The sequence below is a fragment of the Aulonocara stuartgranti genome, assembly GCF_965226115.1.
Source record: "Aulonocara stuartgranti genome assembly, chromosome: 2".
Taxonomy (NCBI): domain Eukaryota; kingdom Metazoa; phylum Chordata; class Actinopteri; order Cichliformes; family Cichlidae; genus Aulonocara; species Aulonocara stuartgranti.
Window position 1 is genome coordinate 30,662,666 of NC_138940.1, and position 23,355 is coordinate 30,686,020.

The 23,355-nt window shown below is 40.2% G+C and overlaps 3 protein-coding genes across 8 annotated transcripts; 2 read left to right on the forward strand and 1 right to left on the reverse strand.

Annotated features, from left to right (window-relative positions):
- Positions 1-1,321: 1,321 nt before the first annotated feature.
- LOC309692078 (uncharacterized protein) lies at positions 1,322-8,550 on the reverse strand. Its single transcript, XM_082510259.1, has 10 exons — positions 8,486-8,550; positions 8,212-8,254; positions 5,356-5,504; positions 5,091-5,223; positions 4,708-4,977; positions 4,341-4,625; positions 4,092-4,240; positions 3,890-4,000; positions 3,639-3,683; positions 1,322-3,483 (listed from the first exon to the last, which is right to left on the reverse strand). The coding sequence occupies exons 2-10, from the start codon at positions 8,249-8,251 to the stop codon at positions 3,304-3,306; spliced, it is 1,362 nt and encodes a 453-aa protein (XP_082366385.1). The 5' UTR covers positions 8,252-8,254; positions 8,486-8,550; the 3' UTR covers positions 1,322-3,303.
- Positions 8,551-9,742: 1,192 nt separating this feature from the next.
- LOC309692058 (uncharacterized protein) lies at positions 9,743-16,816 on the forward strand. 5 transcript variants are annotated; one of them, XM_082510214.1, is made up of 11 exons: positions 9,743-10,050; positions 10,392-10,449; positions 11,088-11,102; positions 11,197-11,327; positions 11,422-11,557; positions 12,207-12,491; positions 12,663-13,001; positions 13,103-13,287; positions 14,032-14,133; positions 14,237-14,335; positions 14,421-16,815. In XM_082510214.1, exons 2-11 carry the CDS (start codon positions 10,398-10,400, stop codon positions 14,640-14,642), a joined length of 1,566 nt encoding a protein of 521 aa, XP_082366340.1. In that variant the 5' UTR covers positions 9,743-10,050; positions 10,392-10,397; the 3' UTR covers positions 14,643-16,815. The 5 variants fall into 5 exon arrangements, with proteins under 5 accessions (XP_082366340.1, XP_082366341.1, XP_082366338.1 ...); XM_082510215.1 differs by lacking the exon at positions 11,088-11,102 and having other exon boundaries at positions 14,421-16,816; XM_082510212.1 differs by lacking the exon at positions 9,743-10,050 and having other exon boundaries at positions 10,066-10,449; positions 14,424-16,816.
- A 778-nt stretch (positions 16,817-17,594) lies between these two features.
- Positions 17,595-23,338, forward strand: prpf19 (pre-mRNA processing factor 19). 2 transcript variants are annotated; one of them, XM_082547088.1, is made up of 16 exons: positions 17,595-17,693; positions 18,012-18,161; positions 18,640-18,716; positions 19,755-19,896; positions 20,045-20,118; positions 20,216-20,281; positions 20,380-20,421; positions 20,549-20,623; positions 20,712-20,787; positions 20,874-20,983; positions 21,105-21,260; positions 21,369-21,438; positions 21,526-21,699; positions 21,917-21,999; positions 22,310-22,415; positions 22,512-23,338. In XM_082547088.1, the coding sequence occupies exons 2-16, from the start codon at positions 18,116-18,118 to the stop codon at positions 22,607-22,609; spliced, it is 1,395 nt and encodes a 464-aa protein (XP_082403214.1). In that variant the 5' UTR covers positions 17,595-17,693; positions 18,012-18,115; the 3' UTR covers positions 22,610-23,338. The 2 variants fall into 2 exon arrangements, with proteins under 2 accessions (XP_082403214.1, XP_082403213.1); XM_082547087.1 differs by having other exon boundaries at positions 17,604-17,801.
- The last annotated feature ends 17 nt before the right edge of the window (positions 23,339-23,355 follow it).

Consider the following 23,355-nt stretch of genomic DNA (forward strand, 5'->3'; position numbering starts at 1 on the left):
CTTATGGAAGCTTTATGTGTAGATTTACATAATATCCCAATTCAGCTTTGGCTGTAACAGAGTTAACGCTAAATAGCAAAGATATATATGGGGTCAGTTATGTGACAGACAGAGCTCATTAAGCAGGCAGGTGTGAGCCTGGTTGCTATAGCGACACCATCCAGTGGCACCACACACACACACACACACACACACACACACACACAAACAGACATACACCTCTCTGCTGCTGCTTTAACCCTTTAAAACCGGTCGGAGTTTGTTGTTGTTGTTTTTTTTACCTTCGGAGCCCTTATAAGCCTGTACTGGTGTTTTTAAAAGTCATGTTTGACTTCATACTTTTCTGAATAGTTTCTGGGATGCTTAGAACTCAAATTGCACTGCTGAAAATAGTTTATTTTGATGTACATGCTGTATTTTTGCAAATTTGCATTATGATATTTATTTTCATTTTTCCAGCAGTATATAAAAAATTGGTGTGAAGACACTCAAAATAAATTTCCTGTTGTTAGAAACTATTTTGTGCAACTTTTTTGTATTTACAAACTTCTTAAATTTCTCTAACTAGAAATATATGTAAAAAAAAAAAGATTTTCAATTTTTTGTAGTGTATTGTACTTTTTTGCAATTTATGTAGTTATTATAGACTTAATGCACACATATTACCTATTTTTGGGCTATAACAGCTATACTGATGTACAGCAACTTGAAATGCTCCCAAAAATGGCACTACAGCATGTAAAAATATAAATATAACTCTAGTGGACTTGGTTCTATGGTAGGTCCTAAAGGTTTAAATAAACAGAAAAGTCATTGTGAAACAAATGCTTCCCAAGAAAATACTACAAGTCGTATTGACAAAAATAAATGCTTTTCAGCATTCACACTAATAAAGATTTGAATAACAATGCTGTGAATGCTTTTCAGCATTCACACTAATAATAATAAAATAGTATAATAATAAAGATTTGAATAACAATACTGTCAATACTTATCAGCATTCACACTAATTAACAAAAAATCCAATTTAGGATTTTTTTTTAAACAAGAACAAAAGACAGGGTGAACTTGTATTTAGAAATGCATATCTAACAGGGCTCTGGAGGTAGAGCAGGTCATCCACTAATCAGAACGTTGGTGGTTCAATCCCTGGCTGTTATAATCTGCATGCCAAAGGATTCTTGGGATACTGAACCCCAAGTTACTCACCGATATGATAAGTGTGAATGCTACATAGAAAGCACTTAAGTACAAAAACAGTAGAAAAAAGTACTTCAAGTGGAAAGGTTCTTTATAAGAAACAGTCTATCTAAAAAATTCTATTATCAAACAGATTGGTTGATGCAGGATAGTTTAATTCTCATTAAGATTTTCAGTTACACAACAATAGCTGCCTGCCACCAAATGAGATGTAAAAACAATTCCTGATCCTGATTCTATCACATTTGTAAAACAAATTGAGCCAGGGGAGTCCTGAATTGGGGTCCTTTCCCCGAAATGTAAACACATATACATTCACTCAGGTGAGAACAGATTCTATTTATCATCACATACCAGGGTTTAATGTTTTCCAACAGAAGACAGCCCAGACATGGTCACACGGCACGTGGAGCAGCTTACCTTCAAACATTTACCACAAATTTTGAGCCTCCTTTACTTGGACTGAACTGTACTGGTCCATAATAAATAAATAAATAAATAAATATATATATATATATATAAAATCAGATGAAAAGTTTAATCCCATGCCGTAGCAATTATTCTCAGGCTTTATACCAGGAATGGACCAGGAATGAACAGGTAGACAGGTATTATTAATGTAAGTTAGAGAATTTTTCATGGAGTTCCACAGAGTTCTGTCCTAGAACCAATACTTTTTACATTATACGTTTCCCCTCATGCAATGTTATTACAAAACACATGCATTTTCATTGCTATGCAGATGAAACCAAGTTATATTTATCTACGAAATATGATAACACCATGCAATTACTTAAACTACATGCATGTAGGCAAAGGAACATCCATGCAGGAATTAACATCTGCACATCAACTTGCTATAAGAGCTGCATAGTAGCAAACTCTCCAAAACCAGCTTTTTTAAATGTCTGTCAACATACAAATGCTCTTATAATTAAATGAGTTACAGTTGCATTAGAAGCTATTACAACTGTAACGCTAATTGTAATGTTGAAAATCTAACCCTCTAGTTTCCATGCAAATTTTAAGGGGCTCTTCCATTTAGATTTTTTAAAATGTAAGAAGTAGTGGTGTTGTTATTCCACTGTGTCCCCACACGTGTGCGTGTGCATGTGTGTGTGTGTGTTAGAGAGAGAGTGAGACAGAAAGAGGGAGCGAGACAGAGGGACAGAGTTGAAAAATTCATATAAGCTCTTTAAGGTCTTTTTCAAATCATTACACTAATTCCATATTCAGACATCTTCATGCAATGCAAACAACTATCAGAATTTTACATACATTATATAAACGATACATGTTTTTCAATGCCCGATAAAACTTTTATACAAGCTTCTGTTTAAAGATATACAGAAGCAGTTATACTTGTATTGCATTTGAGAATTTGACAATATAAAAAGGCATATTTAAAAATTGCCCACCATCCCTCAAAACACAATGATAAAAGCTACAAACAAGTGATGTATGGAGCTGGATGCACATAACAGAGGTAGAAAATACCCATGGAAGCAAAAGCTAGCAACATTATCCAGCCTGATATCACGGCAAAGCATGTAATAGGCACGTTGGTCCACCGTATCTATTACACACTTTGCCAAGATACTGGACTACATTATCTGTCATTCCATAAATATCCATAAATAGCCTGTGAAGAGAAGCAAAGCAGACACTATTTCATGCAAGTAACAATTCTAATTTATTGTAAATGCGTTTATATTGCACAATTTAATAAAACCCTGATTCCTGTAATTCACACTTAAGCTGCTGTAACAGAATATTTGGAGGACAACACTGAGTGAGATTTATGTTCTCATACCTGAGGAAAATTTAGGAAAAAAAATAAAAATTCCAAAGCTTTCCAGAACCAAACTGTTTGCAAGACATGAACTTACAAATTTACAAGCAATCTTGTTAACTGAAAAAATATATTTGGAATCCATACATTTTACAACAGCACATCTTTGTGTGAAAGATAAAAAAACGGATCATGCATCAACACAGTGCGATTAACATCTGTCTGCATGGTCCTTTTCCTGTCCGTGTATGGCTTTGCAAAGATGAAAATGGAAACAATAATAAACTCTACCTGAATTTTCAGCATACTGTTTACGGAAAGTTTAGTTTGTCTGAGTTATAAACATCACAGATAGTTGTGTTTGAAGTAAGAGATGGTGCAAAAGGCATGTCTAATCCTTTCAGTTCAAATTGCGGCTCCGGGTCTGATGAGAGGAAGTCTGGACCGACTGAGGGAGCTGGAGTGGAAGCCTGGTTTTCAGGTACTGAAACCTGGAGACATCGGTAAAACGAAAAAAGGTGCATAAGCACAGTGGTTAAAATGAATCAGTCACTGACAGGCCAAAAATGCCTCTGAATGAGGAAATTTCTGTTCTTAGTTTTATGCATTCATGGGGATTTTTGTATGTTTGTTTGTGTGTATGTACCTCAGGCTGAGCGGGGTTCTCATGGATATTCACTTTGTGGTACAACTGTGAAGTTAGGAAAAAGCACATGAGTCAGAAGAGGAAAGAGGATGAGCGCTAATGTGAGTTGCCAGGCAGTCCCAGACGAGATAAAGACTTAGTGCCCCAATCCACAAATAACTACTATTTCTTTTTAAAACAACAAAAGTGGCTGAGTTCCTTTCACCTCTCTTTTATCTTTGCCTTGAATATAAATCAAGCTTTACACCTACCAGTGGCTCAGAGGAGGTAGCTGAAGGTTGTGTAGAAATATGAGAATTCACAGGCTGATAAGACAAAGCTGAAGGATGTGAGTAACTTGGGCACGCAGGTTGATTCTCAATCTGTAATTGGAATAAGAATTTTAAAATTTTAAAATAAGAACATCAAATATTAACACAGCTGGTCTTAATTTCCACTTAAAAGAATACTTACATGATAATATACAGCAGGTGCAGGTGAGGCTGCAGTCTGAGGAGCAGACTTGTCCCTTTTACAGCACTTTTTACAACAACAGCAACAGCAGATGATCCCGACGACAATCAAGGCAATAACGGCCATAAATATAAACTGTGGCAACATTTCTGTAAGAGTATGGAGAAAGTTAGGGAATATGGTGTAGAGGGTGGGGGTTGATGTTAGTTAGAACTTCTACTCTATGAGGAGAAATGCTCTGTTGCTTACCAGGGGTCACTTCAAGCCGAGCACTCAAGATCAGGTTGCCATCTGGGTCTCTGAACTCAAAGGTGCCAGAGTCTCTAATTTCTGTAGAATTTATAATTATGCCATCCATCACTGCATGAATTCTGCCAGAAAAGCGATTATCTTTTATGATCAGACTGCCATCCATCAGTGTTTCGGGATCCATTTGGCCCTCAGGTGTAAAAGTCACGGTCCACTTCTTAGGACCCCGAGGGTATTCAATGAGAATGTGCTCATTCCACCTTGTTTCATAGTGTCTGGTTTGTTCTGTTAGTGACACAGATCAGACTTCATTAGAACATTTAATCTGGTAAAATGCAGAAATCTCACAGGCAGCTTCTCACATCACCTTTTACTTTGAGCAGCACCTTGGCCAACACAGAGTGGTTCTTATCCATGAAGTTGTAGTACCCACTGTCTGCCTGAGTGAGGTAAGACAGCTGCCAATTACCGTTTTTCACCTCAGCTCTGCTTTCTCTGATCTGAGAGTCTGTGCGATTCCACAGGATCTTTGGCTGGTCCGGACTGTGAAGGGGAGTAAACTCCAGGATTTCAGCCCATCTAGGGATAGAGTCCTCCCACGTATAGTAGTAATCCCTTGTGACATTTTTAGCACATTCTTAAAATGCAGATTAAGAAAAAAAAGGAGGGGACTTGTGCTTAGGAACAGGTAGCTAAAACACATACCTTTATATTTTTGATCTAAATATACAGTACAGTTCAAATTCTTACCCAAGACTTTCAGTTCAACAACATCTTGTCGCTGGTAGCCACCAGATGAGACAGAATAAATTCCTTCATCTCTTTTTTCTACATCTGTAAGATAAATTGAGCCAGGAGAGACTCTAAAGCGTGTGTCTTTTGCCTGAAAGATAGACAGCACATATATATTCCTCAGATTATAACATATTCTATATACTTTGATTTAATTGTTTCAAACATAGGCCTAACATTTATCATATTGCCGAAATGTAATGGTCACATAGAGGCTGCTCACCATCCCATTATTTATAACAACTTTTTTGGATCCCGTATTAGTTTCAGTAAAGTATATTGGTCCAGTATAACGTGAGGGTATATAATTAGATGGAAACTGCCACCTCCTGCCATAGCACACCTCATCAGTTTGTATACCAGAGGATGAACCTTTAATCAAAAAGATGCAAGAGAAGAAGAGACAGATGGAGGTAGTGTTAATGTAACTGAAACCACAAACATCTGACAACATAATATCAGTTGTTTCCATTAATATACCAAACACACACACACACACATACCGGTATTTTGTTACACTCTGAAAGTAATTTTGAAGACAAGGTTCTGGAACCTCACTGAATTTACACAAATGCAGCAGCATAAAAAAGCATTCTCATCCCCAAAGCACGAGGCAGAGTAAAGTATAACTCTCAATCTGATGAATTAACTCACATTCGTCATAAAGCATCAGAAATAAACCAAGTTATTATTAGCTGAATGAAGGAAATACATGAACAACATCTCACATCAGTAAATTACCCTATTTTCAGCTCAGTCACCACAGCAGCTCCAAACCATTAAACCATTTCTGCCTTGCCTGTAACTTTGTCTCCAAACGGTTCAACCTGATTGGTCCCTCTGATGCACTCACTTCATCAGCCGCTATTCTCAAACCAGCAATGGCTGACCATCTTAGAACAGCAACTGGCCACTTTTAGATATCAGCACTACTGAGCCATTAACTCACACCCATACATTACAAACAGCGAGGTGTATTAATGAAGCCAGATCTATGGCTTGACCAGCTATGCTGAGATGGCTAAGCTCAAAGTAAGAGTCACTGTGGTCATTTATGCTGGTGGCGGTCCTGGCCTGTTTGGCGCCCGGGGCGAACACTCCCTGTTTGTTTACTTGCACCGCGGTAACTGGAGCCTCGTCGTCTCGTCTCTCTATATACTGGACTGTATATAGCGGAGATGACAATAAAGTTTACTTTGACTTCAGCACAGCTACAAGCAGGCGCTCCTGCGCTCACTTTTCGCGTATAGAATTTCGAAAAAACATCGGTGCAAATTATAAGTCTGTATCATAATGTCTGGTGTTTTCGTGTTTGATGTTTAGTTTTTATTTTGTTTTATTTTGCGAGTTGGTTATTAGATGCTGCTTCAGCCAGCCAGAGAATCCCCCGCCCTCTCCTCTCTGTGCCGTAAACAGCAGGCGCACCTCGCAAACGGAGGGCGCCCTTACTCCCAGGAAATGGGCGATAGAAAACCGATCGGTGCCTATGCCATTCCCAATATGCGCTGGCTGATGTCGGGGCAGCATGAGTACGAGCAATTTTTTATTTTTTGCCGATGCCCGTGATGCCGCCCCCCACCACGATGCCGCCCTGGGCAGCCGCCCGTTTCGCCCGTATCAAAAACCGCTAGGGAGCAGGTCAGGTTTCAATTTAAATCCTCCAGAAACGCAACGTGTTCCCTGATTCTTTTATTTACAGCATGTTTTAGCTGTTAAGCGAAACCTTATTAAAAACCAATGAATGAAGCACAGAGTGTACAGGAATGTGCACATATAATTAATCAATTCGATATAAAAAGTATAAAAAAAATTTAGCAACAGATTAAAACCACGTATTGTTATATATAGGAATACGTGGTTTTAATCTGTTGCTAAGTTTCTTTAGCACTGCTGGAATTGCAGCTCCATGAACATTGAACATAAACCATGAACACCGTTTCAACTAATAAAATACCAAAAAGTTGACTCTGTTCATCTAGACACAGGATTAACTTTTTGGGATGTCCTTATCTGGATGATTGAGCATGCATCAAGACAACCAATAAAATAATTACACTTTGATCTGCTGACAAACTGCCATTCGGCAGAAACGCTGCCTATTCGGATATTGGACAATGGCCTTTAACGTTTAAATAGATCCAGTTTAAAGTTTCAGAGCTCTAATCTGCATCTGTTACCTTAAACAGCAGTGATAACGTGATTAACTTGAATGGATATGATATGTTTTTTCTTTAAATATTATAAATGACCATTTTAAGCGCCACTCTTAGGGGATTATCGCATGCGGACGATGAGTCACGTGACGCTGCAAAACGCCCATATTTACGTGTGAGCGCTCACAGAACCGGAAGCAGAAGACAAATAAAGAATAAGAAAAAGTTGATTGCCACCGTCGTGCTACCCGTTATCTCTGACTGAGGTTATATGTTTTGTCAAACCAGCTAACGGAAAGAAATCTCGGCTGTGCTGAATTTTCTGGTTTCCGTCGTGTAAACATTTCCTTTCACTTTGCGGCTAAAGACATTAATGACAATGCATAAATACCGTGAATAGTTTAAAACACATAAATATGTAACTGTATATTTATATTTCAATGAAATTAATCAGATTATTGTTTTGTTTTCTTTCGAAAAACAATAAAAAACCCCAATATGCTTGCTTATTTATTTATTTTTATTTATGGGTGGATGTACGTTGATAGGTGTTTATGTTTCCCAAATAATTTATTGATAAATGAAATGCACCAAGCACTAATTCTGGGAATAGCAGATGGGTGTGGAGACAATGCGTATTGTTCTTCCTGTGTTCTGCTACTGATTTAAATTGCATTAGTCTACAGCAGCCCCACAACACCAAACGTCTTTTACTACAACATGCACGCACTTTAATTCGCTCCGGCAGAGTGCCACTTAACACCTGGCTCCACGGAGAGATTGGATAACTTTGTACATGCTGTATCCACGGAGTGTGTGGCATGGAAATCAATTAACGTTTGTTGTAAATAATCCCAAACCATCGAGCGTTGTATTTCAGATTTCAGGTGTTTATATGTTAGAATGTGGGAATGAGCTCTACTCACCGAAGAAGACAATGGAAAACATCAAAAACACAAGCGACATGTCCTGCAGAAAAAGAGCAGAGAGGTGACTTGAGGCTCTTTTTTCTGAGTGTTTTTTCCCCTCAGCTTCCAAGACCAAATCCGTACCGCATTCCCTTCTATAATGAAATGTTCGGATAACACACAAAAATTAACCCCGAAAATAGCAAATCAGTGACACAGGTGATGTTCAGTATTAAAAAGCCTGACTAAGAAGAAGTTGTGGACAAACAGAAAAAGAATAATGAGACCGTACTTCTTTTGTGTGATTGAGTTCTGTGCGTCCTGCAGCTGCTGGGTGGAGAAAAGAAGGACTGGGCGTGACTTAGGCTCCACCTCTCCCACTGTAACTGCATACAGGGCCCATCTCCCAGGATACTTTTCAATAACAAACCAGGCATTTGTGTTGTTTCTGCCTCCAAGATCGCTTTTAAAACCACCATATCATAAATAAAAGCAGTTTAAAGGGGATAAAAATACAACTTTTTGCACCGTTTTGTTGGCTGCCGTCCCATTTCAAGTGAATTCAGTAGGAATGAATTCTAAAGGAATGGCAGTCAAGACGTTTTTAAACATGTTACATAAAAACACTGGGAAATAACTGGTCCGGCACCATAAAACCTGCTTTATTTTAATCATGTATATAACCTATACTAAAAACATATTTAAAGTGTCAGCATGTGCACTGTTAAGGACTTTACTTATCTCATGTGACACTTATCTCATGTAAACCTCCCCAAATAAAGATAAACCACACACCCTACACTCCTGAAACAGCAAGTTTGCTCATTTACAAAGACACGAACAGTCTCTAATTTTTATGTTTGTTTCATTTCAACGGAGAGAGACAAACGTCAGGTGTGCCCATGTGGCACACAGATAAATCAGTTTTGTCATTTTACATTTATTTCTTATCATTTAAGCCAGAAGAGTTGTGCTGGGTGATTTCTATAGATTTCTATTGATTTCTATATATTAAAATAGAACAAAATGTCTTTATCATGTAGTAAAACTAAGATGTATCAATGAAATTGGACTTCTTATATTGAGAAATCTGAGGGATGTTGTCTACCTACTTAAGATCAAAGTAGGCTGTATGTGTAATATGGTGTAATAAGAGTTTGACATTCCTGCCATAGAAAATCAATAGAGCGTTTAAAGAGGAGTAAAAGAGATGAGTCCAAACGTGGTGACCAACTACAAGAAACATCTGCTGCGCTTGCCAACAAGGGTTTCTCCACAAAGAACTTGCTTATGTCGTTCTTGGGGATAAAACACTCACTCAATGACATGAAATCAATTTATTATTTTTATGTAATGTGTTTTTTCCTGGATTTTTGGTCCATATTCTGTCTCTCCCATTAAAATGAAACTACCATCAAATCTAGAGACTCTTTATTTCTGGGGAGCTGGAGATCAAGTAATTTCCCCTCACTGTAGAAACTAACAAGTTAATTTTGTTAATTAACTTTTGTTAATTTTTTAACAAGAAGGAAAATTTAAGTGAGAGGTGTTCCATGTCGCGTTATGATCTCTTATATTTTCTAAGATCATCTCATCATTTGCACGTACAGTCAGAATCTGACGAGTTACTACAGAAGTCTAAAATCTAGCAGCATAGTAAGAGGGAGGGAAAATATGTTCCCTTACAAGAACTGCAAAATGTGACGCACTTTGCGTATCAGCGGCCGAGAATACGACGTATCCATCGCCATAACAGAAGGGGGAGCAGTGGGCATGCGCGCTCTGCGGAGGTCGTCGTTATCCTCTTATCCTCATCCACAAAAACATTTTTTTTAAAATTACCCTCACATCCTGCAGGTGAGTTCACATTACGCACAAACTGAGTAATCGTTTGTTGATGATCGGTAACTGATGACCCGGCAGCCAGTAGTAGCGCTACAATGGTTCAGAAGATGGGAAACATGCTGGACACCTGAGTGGACATGACTTCAAAGAGCGGACAGGACGTCATGGGGGGACATGAGTGTGTGCAGTGCGCTGAGTCCGCATCGACATCATTTGGGCTGTCGCTGAGCTCCCCGCCTTTTGCAGCTTGTTGATTAATGATCGCATGTCCCGTCTGGCCGCTTGTTTTCGGAGGAGGGTTGGTGTGAATGTCAATTACGTTTACAGATGAAACAATCCGCTGTCTTTTACAGGAGAAGATGTCCTCCTGCGTCCTCTACACTGCACTTTTCACCCTTCCTTTTGCACTGTGTAAGTGTGGCACCAGTTTTTAATAAGACTACCCGTAGTTTTTCTGTTTCTTTCTGCTTAAATAATTATTAATAATGCACTTACTGGTGCTTTATATTACGGTTAGGTTATTCGTAGTAAAAGTGAAGTCAATGTTACTATTTTAAAAAGTGACTAATTAATACATTTGTCGATAACGTCACCATTATCTGCAGAATGTTTCTAGAAAGCCATTTCATTAAAGGGTCTTGGATTAAATAAAACAAAGGCAAAGAAGAATGGCCAGCCCAGATTTGAAGAGCAGAGATTTTTGTTTTTTAGCACTTCAACTCTGAAATATGATTCTCACAAATATAAATTTCCAACATGCAAAACTATAATAAATGTGAGAGGTGCCCAGAGAAAATGCAGTGGAAAAATATGCAGTATAAAGTCAGTACGTGAACAGTAACAATTAATAAACGTGTACATATGCTGAATTAAAGAGCTTAAAAGTTAAATCACATAGCAGACTCTAAAAATCTGTTACAAAATAGATGACCTTAAATGACCTAATAACATAAAAGTAGGTCAACCTTTTACATATGTAGGAGAGTTTACAGTCCGTATCTGAGGTCTGAAGAAAATTATTAATTATGTTACTCGTACTTTTCCTGCAGGTTGGGAATTACTAGGTGAGTCAAAAGTCACATTTTACCGCTCATGCATCCTTCTTCTGCAGCACATGGTCTCCAATGATGTTGCTGACTTTCATTTGCACCTCGACAGGTGACCGAGAAAAAGTTCAGACTGTTTGCGTCGGGAAGGAGTTTCGTCTACCGGTGGACTCAACGTCGCGAATCGTGACTTTTACACCGTATCCCGACGGGCCGAAACGCATCCTGCTGGAGAAAACCACTGTGAGTGGACGAGTGTTGACACTTGGGGTTTTTTTGTGTGTGTGTGTGTTTGGTTGCTGTGTTGCCTAAAAATGGATCTGCCATGCAACTGTAGGTTAAGGACCCACGGTTTGAGTGGACCAAAGATAAGTCGTTAGTCCTGAAAGAAGTGAGTCATGCTGACCAGGGAGTTTATGCCAACAAGCTGTCCATGGGCTTCACTTACGAGACTGTCCGTCTGATCGTTTCGGGTATGACAGTTGCCTCTCTTTGGCGAAATTCATTGCTTTGTGTCATGATGCAAAAGAGCCAGCTTTTTCAATGATCTGCCTCTCTTTGCTTGAAACATTAAGTTATTTAATAACTTAATGTGTCCCTATGCTTTGATGTCATAGGCAATCTATTCATTGCCTTAAAGCAGAGAAGTTGTAGCAACTGTTCTGACTCCGTGTCAGGTGTGTTTGTGTGTGTGTATATAACGTTTGCCAGCCACACCCCTGCTGCATAAAAAGAGGAGAGGTTAATTGGTATAAATATACAGCAGGTGTGGCATTACTTTACCTGCCACTGCCCCCTGAACCAATCTTTCCCACCTCTCCTGCAGCTGAACACTGCCGTAAGCATGCATAGCCTACGAATGGTCCCTACACAAGTAATGTCAGGAAAATGTACTCATCAAAGTATCATAAAGAAAGATATATTATCACTTTTCTTTTCGTTTTGATTTGTGATCATTTACAGTACACTGATGTGTGTTAGGAGTGGGTCTTTTGCAATATCACTTTCCTTTTCACCAGTTTAGTTAAAAAGAAAGTAACTTTTGCATCTCTAAATTGTACTTAAATAAACTTGTTCTCTTTCTGTCTTTCACTTACCTCGTGGTTCTTCGTCTTCCTTCAGAATGCATTAAACCCTACCGCAGAAACTATGGGGAGACCTTTGAGCACAGCATCCCCGAAAATGGCTCCCTGCTGGAGTTCTCTCACCGGGGCGCTCCACCTGAGGCTGTGCCGGTCGTGCTTTGGAACCGGACAGACCCCGAAACCGGTAACGCTGGCCGGGGGCGGCTGCTAAGAGGGGGGAAGGTCTGGGTGGCGGAGAGAGTGACGCAAGCAGACCAAGGCAACTACACCATGAGAGACGACAACGGGAAGGTGCTGGGTCGCAGCACCCTCACCGTCCGTGGTGAGCAGAGCAGAAACGTGGGTTTTAAGAAGCTGACTGACTACCTTTAACTTTGTGACTTTACAGTGCTAATGGTTTTGTTTTATCCTTCCCTTTCTATCTGATGCCCTCTCATACTTCCACATTCACCACTACTCCATTTTTCATGATTTTACACATGGATGGATGCAGGGCATTCCTTCAACATCACACGCTTTACCAAAGAGTCCATAATCCTGCCTCTATATCTTCCTCTTGCTCATGCCCATCTCATTTTTACCCCTGGCCATTTTCCTGATGAATCCTCCCTGGGCCCCTTTGACCCCAAACCCCCACGTGGCCCTGTGCAGCTCATCCGTGAGGGGCAGATAACGGACCATGACCTGCACTACAGGGGTATCATCTCACTGAGTAGGAACGGCTCCATCTACGAGGTGGTCATTGCAAGGCTGACCTCAAGGCATGATGGGCTGTATGAAGTTAAAGACAGGAATGGCAACCTGGTATCCTCCACCTACTTGCACGTGATCAGTGGGTATTGTGCCACGTTTTTGGAAGCATGTATCAATCAGAAGTTGTTTGATCCATAGTTGCCACTCCTCCTAAAATCCATGTGTCTGCCATCTTCTCAGACAAAAGGGGAGGGAGTTGGCGAGCGCTCCTCAAATCCGTTACTGTCCCTTCTGGCATGTTCGTGTCCCTGGCTGGTTTCATCCTGTTCATGAAACGTTACCCAAACTGTAGCCTCTCCCAACTCATCACGTGCTTTAGAACACACCGCACGCTGCCAGCCAACCCCCCGAGGGTCAACATCCAGGTGAGGAAACCAGGAGAGTCCACAGCTAAATAAATGATTACAAGCCGTCGAGCCAATCTTATTGCAGATGCATGCACTTTGACACCGACAGAAGCCACTTGTTGACGTTTTTTGACATTTCTTTTTTGCTCCAGAGAGTCTGATGAACTGAAGTATCTTTAAAAAGTATGGAGAAAAAAAACTTATGGTAGAAGCTCTTTATTCAGTGGGTATGTTTTATTTCAGATATCCATCCATCCATCCATTCGCTACCGCTTATCCTTTTCAGGGTCGCGGGGGGCGCTGGAGCCTATCCCAGCTGTCATAGGGCGAGAGGCGGGGTACACCCTGGACAGGTCGCCAGTCTGTCGCAGGGCTAACACACAGGGACAGACAACCATTCACACTCAGATTCACTCGCACATTCACACCTAGTGGCAATTTGAATTATCCAATTAACCTATCCCCTCTAATTATTTCAGATAATTTGTAGATATTTTTATATATTCTGTCCGAAGTATTTTGACTGAAGCTCCGTAGATGTCAGCGTGATGATGCCACACACATCACTAGCAAGGAGCAACCTGATATCACGGCTAAACATTTAACAGACACACCGGTCCACGATGATCACTAAAGGTCACATTTATTGTTTTTACGAGCAGTAACCGGTGAATTGTGATGGTCTGTGAGTCGGATGAGTTCCTAGGTCTTTGTCGTTATTGGTTTATTTATGTTTGTGGGGTTTTGTTTTTTCTTTTGCAGCACTACAGTCCCCCCTCTCCTCAGCCCCCAGGTCACTACAGCTACTCTCAGCAGACTGGAACACCAAGAAAATGGACCCCAAGAGCCAGTCCTGTTCACACTGTAAGACTGATTAACTAATATAATCTTCTTCTTTTTTAAGGGAGCTAAAATCATTCAATTGAATTGTGTCTTTGTGCATATCTGTTGTTGTTTGTATTTCTAGGGTTATGCTCCGGTAACGGTAGGGTCTCCAAGAGCCGAGAACCAGGATGTGCACAGAGCAACAGCTGGGAGTTCCCCTAGTCATAACTTAACTGTTGAGGTAATACAGCTCTCCAGCTGTGAATATTTAGATGCCACAGATTATTATGATATTTGCTTAAGCTTGTGTCTTCATCCCTTGCTAGCAGGCTAAATCTAATGAGGACGAGGACAGGATTTCCTTCCCTGTGCCCGGAGCTTCAGACTGCCTCCACTCATCCGAGGACTGCGTTCAGTTCCAAATCAAAAAGGATGGAGATAAGGGAAGGGGGAACAAATCACAAGACTTCTTTTCCACGCTGCCACTAGACACAGACACCTCTGAGTCCTGCAGTATTTACACGTCAAAGAATCTGAACTTTTCATAAAAGAGAGAACATGGAGAAATCACACAAACGGTGAAGCTCCTGACCGAGAAGAAGAACCTCACCTGTGCCTTATGCACGGTTTTAATAGTTTGCTTTGTGATGTAATTTTTCTGAAGCATGAGTTAGGGCTGCTCAATTAATCGAATTTTAATCACGATTACGATCTGGGCTTTCAACGATCATTAAAAATGACTGAGCCGATTATTGGCCCCTCTCTCATTTATCCGCGACACCTTAAAGGCCGGTCCGTGAAAATATTGTCGGGCATAAACCGTCCGTGGCGCAAAAAAGGTTGGAGACCGCTGATTAAGAGGACCCGAGGGAAGCTCGGAAAGCTAAGCAGAAGTTATTTGGAGAGGAGAGTGACTGCTGTTGGTTGAAAAGAGAGGTAAAAAAAACTTCAGTGGTGTTGCACACTATTTTATATTATTTTTTAAAGTCATTGTTAACCCTTTAGATCCGGTCAGAGCAGCACGCTCCGTTTTGCATAACTATTTTTAAATCCCTGTAGAACCTGGACCGTGTAAGCTAGCGCAATAATTTGTTTTGCATATGAAACCGGAGGAGTTGTACTTACATCTGATGCCATCAGTTTGTCCTCGGTCACGGTTTCCTTCCACATAAAGCTTTGCAAAAATTGCATAAAAAGCGCTTGCAGGAACAAAAACATAATATTCCAGAAACAGGCTTTGCCGATCCGATCAGCTGTTCGTAACACTTCCCACAGTTAAACAGACGTCAGCGCGAACTGTCACATGTCCGCCATTTCCTGCCCGAAACCGGAAATGACGTCATTTTCGCGGAAATTGTAGTTTTTTTACTTGTAGGCCTTAAAAGCCTATACTGGTCATGTTTGACTTTTCTGAATCGTTTCTGGGATGCTTAGAACTCGAATTGCACTGCTGGAAATAGTTTATTTTGATGCTGTTTTCTTTGCAAATTTGCATCATAGGATTGTTTTTTCGTTTTTCCTGCAGTATATAAAAATTGATGTATCTCCAAAATAAAACTATGAAGACACTCAAAATAAATTTCCTGTTGTAAACTATTTTTTGCAACTTTTTTGTATTTAAAGTTTTGAAGGATAAGCCTCTTAAATTTCTCCAAGTAGAAATATATGCAAAAAAAACAAAAATGATTTTCAATTTTTTTTTGTAGTTTATTGCACTTTTTTGCAATTAATGTAGTTACTATGGACTTAATGCATACATATTATTAAAATATGGGCTATAATAGTTGTATAGCAACTTGAAATGCTCCCACAAATGGCACTACAACATGTAAAAATATAATATAAGCTCTGGCGGACTTGGTTCTATGGTAGGTCTTAAAGGGTTAAATAAATATCGTCAAATAATCGAGATCTCAATTTCAGTGAAAATAATCGTGATTATCATTTTTGCCATAATCGAGCAGCCCTAGCATGAGTTGAGCATAATCCTTCCTGTCTCATATTGTACTGCCTGATGGTGCTCCTGAAATCTCCTGCCGTTACCTACCTCCGGACCCTCAGGACCAATATGATCTGCACTGCTCCTGTGTTTAAGACAGTCTCTAGGGCTACCCACCAGTTGTTGTGGTAACGTTTGATAAATTTCATTTTTCAATACTGTACAGCAATATAGACTTAACTTAAGTTCTCACCCATCATGTTGTCCATACTTAATTATTATTCTAAATAGCTCGTCTGCATTTTTAACAATTTATGCAGTGTATTAAATCTTTGGGGTAATTCTACTTATAATAGTTATGTGACATGTTTCACCAAATACTGCAGTTAATATTTGAATGTTGTGTGCAGGATAACCTTTTATCCCCAAAGCTTGTAATATTTTCATAATGTCAAAATGTCATCACTCAAAAAATAAAAAAATAATCTTTAAGAAACACATTTTAGATGATGTCGTCTTTACACTGTATGTATATTGGCCACCCAGGGGTGGTCCTCTTCTCTTTGCTCTTCTCTCTCTACGCAAATGACTCTTTCTCAAAAGACCTGTCAGTCAGAATTGTGATGTTTGATGACGGTCTGAAGTCGGCCTTATCAAGGACACAGATGTGGAGTTGAACAGCTGGTCCTGTGGGGCAGTCAGATCAGCCTAGAGCTGAATACGCTCAAAACTGTAGCAGTAACAGTGGAGTTGAGGAGTCCCTCTCCATTATGCCTGCTTGCCACAATCTTCCAAGATCTAAAGTGGTCACTCCGTATAGACACTATTATCAAAGAGGCAGAGCAGAGCCTGCGCCAGCTCAGGAGGTTCAACCTGCCTCAGGAGGTGATGATCTATTCAACTCTGGAATAATCCAGTTTGTTCTCTGCTCACTCATGTCGGTATTGTTTGGATCAGCATCCATGCAGGACAAGAACAGACTATGATGGACAGTGAAGTCTGCAGGAAAAACAAATCCAGAGTCAGGACACAAGCAGGCAATATCACTCCATACCCTCTGGTAGGTGCTACAGAGCACCGTTTGCCCAAAAAAGCAGCCATCTGTACAGTTCCTTTCCACAGGCCATCACTCTGATAAACATTTAGGACACTCACATAGTCTCTGTATTTAAAACATCCACCATACCTGATGCTGAATCAAAGCATACTGTATATACTGTTCTGTCCTGTTGTACATAGCTATATGCCGTATATATATTTATAGTCAATCCTCATGGGTATACTGTATATATACTAACTAGCTGTCCATCTCTTATTTATTCCAACAGATTTGCACTCTGCAACTTTGGACTATAAATATGCCATAAATGTATTATTGTCTGTGCCGTGTTGGTGTCATGTTGTTACTCTGCTTGTACGTTGGCTACTCTGTCATGTACACTGAGTGCAAAAACTCCTTGTATGTGTACACATACTTGATCAATAAAGCTGATTCTGACTCTTGTGTCGTGAGCGTCTATTTGGCTAAAACTCGTTCTCGTTCTCCTCAGCGCATGACGGTAGGTGGCAGAGTTTGGGACATTGAAGCTAACTCAAAGCGTAGAAGAAGAATCTTCGTTGTAGCGGCAATGAAAGAACAGCGTGCTACTTCCAAACAGAAGTAAAGTCTACCTTAGCTGCAACAACTTTAAAGTAAAGCGCGAGCTTAAATCACAATTAAGACGAGACTTGTAGGACTCTGCCTGGAACATGGCTTTGGTTTGTGCAAGTAGGTGAAGCTGAATTCATTGATATGACGGAGGCCGGTTAGCACGGTACCGCGCTAATGCTGCTAGCTGATTTAGCTAGCGTTAGCGGCCATGCAGCACCGCCTTCTGCTTTTATATAGTTCAGCGAGCTCTCTTTTTTTAATTGTGTGTTTATTTAAATTGCTGGTAGTTATGTGGTGTTAAAAAGCCGGAACTGAACTCTTTTACAGTTTCTAATGAAGTGCCAGAGCACCCGTGCGTCTCTCCGGTGTCCAACCAGGTGTTTGAACGGAGGCTGATCGAGAAGTACATCGCAGAGAATGGGACGGACCCGATGAACGGACAGCCGCTGTCCGAGGAGCAGCTCGTAGACATCAAAGGTGGGTTTCTGGGTGTTTTCTATAAGTCAATAGACCGTAATAAAGCTCATACAGAGTAATGCTACTTCCGTGAGAGAGGTCGTTATCAGTGGCATGATGCTCGGCTTTGGTTTAGTAGGCTGAAGTTTGCAGGCGTGTTGCATTGTACTGTATTGTATTTATCATATAAAAAAACCAAACAATACCTGAAAAATTCAAGTGAAGCGGAAAAATAAAACCTTCCAAACAAATCAACTTTTATTTTCAACTTCAGAAGAAGCAGAATATTCTACGTTTTAATTTTATTTGTGTGGCCTTCAGGGGTGAAGCAAACCTCGATTGGTGTTCGTGAACTACTCTTTGTGATATTCATAGAAACATAGAACATTATCAAGATTTATATATGAAAAGAAAATCAGTGCGTCATATGCCCTTAAATACTCAAATCTCATTGCAAATAAGCCTTGATAAGTTACTGAAGAGGTTTCCTGTCTTTTAGTGGCTCATCCTATTAGACCAAAGGCACCATCGGCAACCAGTATTCCTGCCATTCTCAAGTCCCTTCAAGATGAATGGGTAAGTCCTGTAAACTCTGAGATATCAAAGAACAGAGCACTTTATACTGTATCTATTGTATGTATCATTTTGTTTTTAAATTTATTTTTCTTATTAATGTTTAACACTACATCAACAACACATTACACACACACAACATTTAAGAACCTTTAAACAAGTAGGGAGTCAGCTATTAATCAATCAATATAAATTAATAATAATAATAATAATGGATTGGATTTATATAGCGCTTTTCAAGGCACCCAAAGCGCTTTACAATTCCACTATTGATTCACTCTCACATTCACACACTGGTGGAGGCAGCTACAGTTGTAGCCACAGCTGCCCTGGGGCAGACTGACAGAAGCGAGGCTGCCATATCGCGCCTTCAGCCCCTCTGGCCAACACCAGTAGGCAGTAGGGTAAAGTGTCTTGCCCAAGGACACAACGACCAGGACAGAGAGGTCGAACCGACGACCTTCTGGTTACAGATCCGTTTCCCAACCCCCTGAGCCACGGTTGCCCCAAATTAGTTATAAATATGTAGAAGTAAAATCAATCTGTAGGGTGTTACATAGTTTAACAATTAAAAGTGTGTTACAGTGCACCATTTATCCCTCTCTGGCAGTTTTTAACAACAGGACAGTTGTTTTGGGTTTATTTTGTTTGTTTGTTTTCAATTGTGCATTGTATGATGGGTCACAACACATTATTATAAATCTAATCTGTGCCACAAAATAATAATCTAATGGAAGATTTGCCCCTTTCCTTTGTTGAATTGCAAGTTTTGTGACAAACCCTGGGTCTTTAGAATCAATTTTAATTCATTTCTATTAGTAGAGGATCAAAAAATATGTTTGTTTGGTACATTGATTTAAATAACTTGAATTCTTTAGCTGAGACCAAAAAAGCGAATTCGATCTCGTTATCCTCCTCTTTTCATTTAAACACATATTCCAGTGAGTCTGTTTGTTTTTGTTTGTTTATCTTCCTTTTTTAAAATTTGTGAAATAATACATGTGCTCCTTTCTCACTTTTTCCTTTTGATATCTGTTCTAGGATGCTGTAATGCTTCATAGTTTCACCTTGCGGCAGCAGCTGCAGACTACTCGCCAAGAACTTTCACATGCCCTCTATCAGCACGATGCCGCCTGCAGAGTCATCGCTCGACTCACCAAAGAGGTCACAGCTGCAAGAGAAGGTGGGTCGACAGCAGTTTGGGTTTCTACACAGTTATGAAACATGTATAAATGGCTTTAATGTGATCGTCTGGTCCAAATGAACCTGGATTCATTGATATTATGTGTGTGTTTTATTTATTTTAATGAGTTGATTTCTTCTTTCCACAGCTCTTGCCACGCTCAAACCCCAGGCCGGATTGGTTGCCCCTCAGGCAGTGCCCGCCTCTCAGCCAGCTGCAGCAGTGAGTAGCTGGGCTTTATTTTCAGCTGATAAGACAATGATCAGACTGACAAATCATGCCATTTAAACAATATTTAATTCTGCCTTTTTTACACCAGGGGGCTGGTGGAGAGCCTATGGAGATTAGTGAACAAGTGGGAATGACTCCAGAAATCATCCAGAAGGTAATATTGATTTTTTTTTTTTATTGATTTTTTTTTTACCATTATGACCTTTGTCATAATTGCTTGATGGTTTTAAATGTGCTTTTTTCTGTTTGCAGCTCCAAGACAAGGCTACTATCCTCACTACAGAGAGAAAGAAGGTATTATATTTCTCTTGTATTTAGCTGCTAATGTGCAAACACTTGTTTTACTTGTTTTGCCACAAGCTCTGTTTGTGCATAATTTACTCTCGCTCTCATTTAATTGCTTTACTGTGGTTCTCTACAGAGAGGCAAAACTGTCCCAGAGGATCTGGTTAGAGCCGAGGATCTTGGCAAATACCGCCAAGTGGCCTCCCATGCTGTAAGTATAGATTGTGCAGGATCACGAGGATGTGTTTGTTTCACAGAGCGATCCAATGTATCAACATTCTCTCTTATGTTGCTTTCAGGGTCTTCATAGTGCCAGTGTGCCGGGTATTCTGTCTCTGGATCTGTGTCCCTCAGACACCAACAAAGTGCTCACCGGTACACTGAATCAATCTTTCATTCTGTATTTCATTTGCTGGGATGCCAGACAAAGAATCTGATATTAAACCTGTTCTATCTCCCAGGTGGAGCTGATAAGAACGTGGTGGTGTTTGACAAGAACGAAGAGCAGATCGTGGCAACGCTTAAGGGTCACACCAAGAAGGTTACCTCTGTCATTTACCACCCATCTCAGGTAACATGTCCTCTGAGAACCTAAATGCAAACATTCACCTCCATTTTAATGGAGATGTGACTAACACGATTGTTCCTTTAATCCGTTGTTCCTCACTCGCTTGCCGTCTTTTCTCTTCTAGTCTGTGGTCTTCTCCGCCTCTCCAGACACCACCATCCGTGTGTGGTCTGTCACCGGGGGCAACTGTGTGCAGGTGGTGCGTGCTCACGAGGGAGGCGTCACTGGTCTCTCTCTTCATGCTACTGGAGACTACCTGCTCAGCTCCTCTGAGGATCAGGTGCGTGCTTGAAATTACCGACAGGCCATGAACTTAATCACTGAATGATCGACCTTTTTGCCATTAAACTGCTTCACCGCTCTAACTCTTATTATTTTTATCCTGTAGTACTGGGCCTTTTCTGATATCCAGACGGGCAGAGTCCTCACCAAAGTTACTGATGAAAGTGCTGGCTGTGGTAAGTTTCTCTTTGCTTGCTTAATGCGTTTGATAGTCATAATAACAGTCCTCTTCCAGGCATAATGTTTCTGATTGCACCCCTCAGCTCTCACATGCGCTCAGTTCCACCCTGATGGTCTCATTTTTGGCACTGGTACTGCGGACTCCCAGATTAAGATTTGGGATCTGAAGGAGCGCACCAACGTGGCCAACTTCCCCGGTCACTCTGGACCTGTCACCTCCATTGCTTTCTCTGAGAACGGATACTATCTGGCCACAGGTGAGACTGACTTGATAGCATTTTTTGCGTAGATTAGCCGTCAGTCTGTAATGTGCATAAACTTGTAGAGCTGCATGAACATTTTCTTTAGAGTATCAAAAGTGACTTGTGCATCAATGACTTGCATAGTTTTGGAGATTTCCCCGTGTCTTCAGCCTTACAAGAATAAAAATGGTGTGCCAATAGAAAAAAATTAACTTATCCTCGTTTGCTCCAGGTGCCCAGGACAGCTCTCTGAAACTGTGGGATTTGAGGAAGCTGAAGAACTTCAAGACCATTACTCTGGACAACAACTATGAGGTAAGAAATTTGGGATTTCTTCTTTCTAAAGGAATTTTTTAAGTGTTTGAGAAATAGTCTTAGCATCACCTGTAGGCTGTCATTGCACGCAGAGATAAATGGCTGTGGATGAAAAGTTGCATGTATAATTGTCAGGGTGCTGGTGGGTGGATTGTTTTAACTTCAGAAAGAACCAGATTATCAGTTTTTCACTGCGTTCTCTTTATTTTTACTAAGCCGAACTCCAGCGTTTCACTGTGGACCAGCTTTGAAGTTGTCCAACCCATCTTAGGTTTGCTTCTGAGCCTAATCCATTCATTTTTTGTTTCAGGTGAAGTCCCTTGTGTTTGATCAGAGTGGTACCTACCTGGCTGTAGGAGGGTCTGACATCCGTGTCTACATCTGCAAGCAGTGGTCTGAGGTCCTCAACTTCACCGGTATGAAGACAAACAAAAAAAAGTCAAATCTCTTTCGAGATTTTCAACTAGTATGCACGTGACATTTACCCCTGATCTTTTTCTTTTCAACCATAGACCATACAGGATTGGTGACTGGGGTGGCCTTTGGAGAGAATGCCCGGTTCCTGACTTCTACAGCAATGGACAGAAGCCTCAAATTTTACAGTTTGTAAAAAATAAAAGCAGAAATTCAAGATGAGGGGAGGAGGGCAACTAAGACGAGAACAGTCTGTGTCAGAGCTGCCGCTACCTCCGACACATTCATTATCAGAAAAGGAAGAAAAAAAGAAATCTGTGCTAACTTTGCATCTTTTTTAGTGAGTCAGTCCTCATATCCAGTGAAGAAATCTGTGAGATTGTCAGCGATTTGAAGCAGCATGGTTAGTGCGACATGTTTGTTGGCTTTATGTGTTTGAAATCTAAATGATGTAAAATGACATGAAAAGCCTCTAAGTTCCTTTCCTGTTTGCCAGCAATTATGATTTTACTGTAGTATTTTCTTTTTTTTGTGTATGTATGAAAGGAGAGGGGGTCTTTGGAAACTATTATTGCTTCTTAGTGTAGACCAGCTTCATTATAATATCGTTAGGGTAAGATAAGATACATCTACAGTCATGTACAGTGAGATCAACAGGTGTAAGAAATTGATGTACTTCTGTGAAAAACCTTTGCCACATTTCATTTCCTGTTTTATTGATTCCATTTAAACATTTTTGTCTTTTGTTTTCCCCCTGGGTGTGTATTTCTTATTACCTGCTGTTTTACCTGTTGCACATCTGCCCTTTTACAATTAAATAAAATATCTTTTGTATTGCCATACAAGTGTCTGTCCCTGTGGGGGTCCTCAGCTAGAATGGTTACTTTGTAGATACATCCAAAATATAAAGTTCCTTTCAAATCAAAATGCATTTTACTCATT